Here is a 4,103-nt window from a genome sequence, read left to right on the forward strand (position 1 = left end):
ATATGAATGAGAATTTCTGGATATGTAGCAGGGTTCTGTTTTTAATGGACAATCCTTTATCAGTGAGGTGAATGCAGACACACCCAGCCCTACCTGTAGATTTTACTTTCTTTTTTATCTCCTAACTGTTTTTTTATTAAACTTTCAAATTCTATTTGAACCTCGTTTTCACAGCTGTAACAAGCTCAAGTTACCCGAGCAGAAAAACAAACCTCAAAGCCCAGCAACCTCAGGGAGGGCTTTCAGGGCAGGAAGCTCTCAGCAAAAAGGTATTTGGCTCTTTTTCAGGAGCTGGGGATTTTCTCAGCCTCTGGCTCGTGCACCTTTGTACAGTCAGGTGTGCACAGGAGGGGAGAGGTGCTGCTGCTGTCAGTCTGTCCTGTGTCACACCTGGGCTCCAGCCCAGAGAAGGCAGGACAAGAGCTCTGCTCTGTTTCTGAGCAACAAATCCAGCCTGGGCTGGCAAGGAAGCGTTCAGCTCTCGTGAAAAGGTGATTCACCTGCAAACAGGAGCCTGTTCTTGCAGCTCTGCCTGCAGGGTTATTCATGAAGCCATTTCTGGTCGTCCTGGCTGCAGTTTCAGTGGTTGGTAAGTCCTGAGCTCTGCTCTGCTGTCGCTGATTGTGGTGTTTCTGTTTGATCCTGGAGTCTGGGATTCCATCCTGTTTGCTGAATATTTCCTATTTCACCTTGGATTGAGCTGCTGAGTTCACCTGGGTGTCGATCTCTCCTTGTAGTAACTCCCATGGGTGGCTGGTGCTCGGCTCTTGAGGGATCAGCAGGGAGAGGAAAAGATTCCTTCCCTTCAAAGGGTTTGTTGCTGTGCTACAACCCAAATCCTACAGGAGTGAAGGACATTCACTGCTGTCAGGGGGCTCTGGATCAATCTCCTCCTGCCTTAAGCAAAGGCACAAATGAATATGAGTCCTGATTTTAAGAGGTACAAACAAATAATGTCATTTTAAAATGAGGGAGTTGTCATAGAGGGTTTGGGCTGGAAGGGACTTAAAGCTCATCTCATCCCACCCCCAGGGACACCTTCCACCATCCCAGGCTGCTCCAAGTCCCGACCAACCTGGCCTTGGGCACTTCCAGAGATGGGGCAGCCCCATCTGTGGGCTCCCCACTCTCCCAGGGAACAATTTCTCCCTCTAAAAGCCATTTAATCCTACTCCAGATGTGACAAACCCACTGCTGGGTGAATGAAGGATAAACTTGCTTTTCCCAGACACCAGATTTTCAGCATTCAGCCTTGTCATTCATCTGCTCCTGGCTGGGATCTGTGAAACCCCTGGGCCCAAGGGATGTTGCACTGTGAAATATCCTGGTTTTCCCCTACCCACACCTGCCTGCTGCTTTGCATAACAGCGTTCTGGCATGGATAAATGTGGGAAGACCCAGATTTCCTACTCCTGATAAGCTCAGGGTATTTGTGACTCAGTTTCCAGGGTGTTCAGGCAGGGAATCCCACCCCTTCATACCCACACTGCTGAGCCTGGGACGAGCAGAGGCAAATGCAGAGCTGCAGATGGAGCCAGGAGGAGATTTGGAGCCCATTTCTGCACCACCTCCCTGCCCAAATGCCACACTCAGGGCTGAGAAGGGATCTGTGCCTCTCTGCCAGGGAGTTTGAACCGCTCACACTCAGTTCTGGCCCATGGGGGGAAAGCTTGGAGAGAGAATCCAGGTGGGATTTAATCTCTGTGTGATGTGACCTTGTCTAAATCACCCCCACCCCAGTGCTCAGTTTGCCCATCTGTGCTGTTTTCATTTGCTCACCCCACTTTTTCACCAGGGGTCTCATTGTTCACCACAGGCTGAAGCCCTCACATGCCCCAGATGTTAATCAGTGCCACAAACCAAGAGAATAATATAGAAATTATTTATCTTTGAGGATCTGCCTGTAATTTGAATTCAGGGTTTATAGATCAGTTAGAACCTCTTGTGGATCAGCCTTGGGGAAATTTTGAGCTGTGTTTTCTCATGATAACAGAGAGACAAAATCCTGGAGGAGGTTTCTGCAGGGCCACAGTGGGATCCTGCTGCCCAGGGATGTGTTTGCAGGGGCAGGTGACATTCCTGTTGTCCCAGGGAAGAGGAGCAGGGTTTGGAAAGCAGGAGCTGGCTGAGTTGTTTGCTGTCACCCTGACACACCCAGGCCAGAGTCCAGACATCGGCTGTCGCCTGTACAGGCAATTTCCATCCAATAAATCACAGAGCACGAGAGGAGAAGGAGCCACATCTTCAGGGAGGTGGCACTGAGCTCTGCATGTCACTTCCTTCAGCAGGGGCAGAAAGCAGAGACATTCACAGATGGGATTCTGGGCTTGAAAACTGGTTATTGATCTTATTTTACCACCCATTTAATGGCTCTTAAAGAAACATTCAAATGTTTCATTCATAAAAATTCAAGGATTCTCTTTCTGATTGGAGTTTTTGAGGCTGTGCTGTGTAAATCCCTGAGTTTCATTTCTTTGGGATGAGTCAGTCTGTGTGCAAGAGTGTGACTGACCACAGTTGGAAGTCTTGTTCTGCTCAAGCTCCTTTTCAGCCCAGCTTCAGCAAAACACCACAAGATCCGTTTTCATCTGAGGGCTGAGATGTCAGAAAGTGCTTTTTTAAAACCAGTTTCTCTGTTCCTCCAGGTATTGTGGCTGCAGAGAGACCATCATGTCTGAAACGTGCAGCATTTACTTCCACAAACTTTGAGAACATCCTGACGTGGGAAACAGAGGCAGATATTCCCCCTGGCACCGTGTTTGATGTCCAGTACAAGCAGTACGTGAAGTTTGCATCTTTTGGGCTGTTTTTAGGGGTCTCAGAGAGAGAGAAAAGTTGATTTTGCTGTTTCTCCTGCCTGTATTATTATGGTTCTGCTCAGAGGAGAGCTCAGTGAAGGACAGGATTATTCAAAGTGGGAGATGATGCTCGTTTAAACAAATATTCTCCATCTTGGGTTGCTTTGTTCCATGAGCTCTCCTCTGCTGTCACTGATTGTGGTGTTTCTGTTTGATCCTGGAGTCTGGACTTCAATCCTATTTCCTGAATTATCCCCTAGAGAACGAGCAGCTCTTGCCTGGAGCAACATCCTTCTCTCTGTTCTGTTTTCCTCCAGTCCTGCTCCACCAAACAACCCCAAACCCTTGTTTTATCCTCAGGTATGGAGAGAAATCCTGGCTCACCAAGCTGGAGTGCCAGAGCATCACCCAGCTCTTCTGCAACCTCAGCCAGGAGACTGAAAACTTCACAGAACATTTCTACGGGCGGGTGAGGGCCAGGGGCTGCTCCCCCAGCTGGGTGCGCTCCGAGAGGTTCGAGCCCCGTAAAGAGAGTAGGTACCACTGCAAGCAGCCACCAAATCCTCCTTCCCAGCACCTTCAGGGCAGCATTTCCTCACATTTCAGCCTCTGGGCTTGGTGGGGAGGGACTGAGGGAGGTAAACAATGGGCAGGGTTTCAGCTGGGATCTGACCCTAAAGTGGGATCAGAGCAGAAAGGAAAAGCCAGGTGTGATGGGAGGAGGGCTGCTGGTGAGAGGAGTAAAGAAATGAGTCAGGGACATGAGGACAGAGAGTCCCAGGAGCTGTGGAATGGGAACATTGGGATGAGCATCCCTTCCAATGGATGTTTTGTGTCCCAGCTCCAAAGTGAGCCCTGCTGCAGACACAGCGCAGCCTTCGGGGGCCTCACTGGCTCTGTGGCTAAAATCTGAAAAATCAAAAATAATTCAAGGTGGCATCAGCAGCCAATGGTTGTGAAGAGCCTTCAGACTTTTGGAGCAAAAAAAGCTGTGAAAACTTGGGTGAAAGCCTTTGCAGTGGTGGGTGGTCACCAGAGATAAGTGCAGGCAGAAAAACCCCGTAAATGTGGTGTAGGATGGAGCTGGGATTTGGGTTACCTGAGAGCTGGGATTTGGGTTACCTGAGAGCTGGGATTTGGGTTACCTGAGAGCCTCTGGTGGTTTCACCCCTCACACACACAGGGATGGGGAAGATGGAGCTGGAAAAGCTGAAAGGATGAGAATTCCTGGGGACAAACACTGTAAATGTACAGAACCCCAAAACCACCTCTGTCTCCAGCAGCCTGACTTCTGCTCATCTCATA

The 4,103-nt window shown here is 49.3% G+C and overlaps 1 protein-coding gene across 1 annotated transcript in view; it reads left to right on the forward strand.

Moving 5' to 3' along the window:
- The first annotated feature begins 324 nt into the window (after positions 1 to 324).
- Positions 325 to 4,103, forward strand: part of IL22RA1 (interleukin 22 receptor subunit alpha 1) — a 9,263-nt gene continuing 5,484 nt past the window's right edge. Inside the window, exons 1-3 of the mRNA XM_033519627.1 lie at positions 325 to 589; positions 2,646 to 2,778; positions 3,159 to 3,331. Of these exons, the coding sequence (XP_033375518.1) occupies positions 547 to 589; positions 2,646 to 2,778; positions 3,159 to 3,331 (349 nt within the window). The 5' untranslated portion in view covers positions 325 to 546. The remainder of the gene's footprint in view (positions 590 to 2,645; positions 2,779 to 3,158; positions 3,332 to 4,103) is intronic.

This window comes from Parus major, chromosome 23 (assembly GCF_001522545.3).
Source record: "Parus major isolate Abel chromosome 23, Parus_major1.1, whole genome shotgun sequence".
Lineage (NCBI taxonomy): Eukaryota > Metazoa > Chordata > Aves > Passeriformes > Paridae > Parus > Parus major.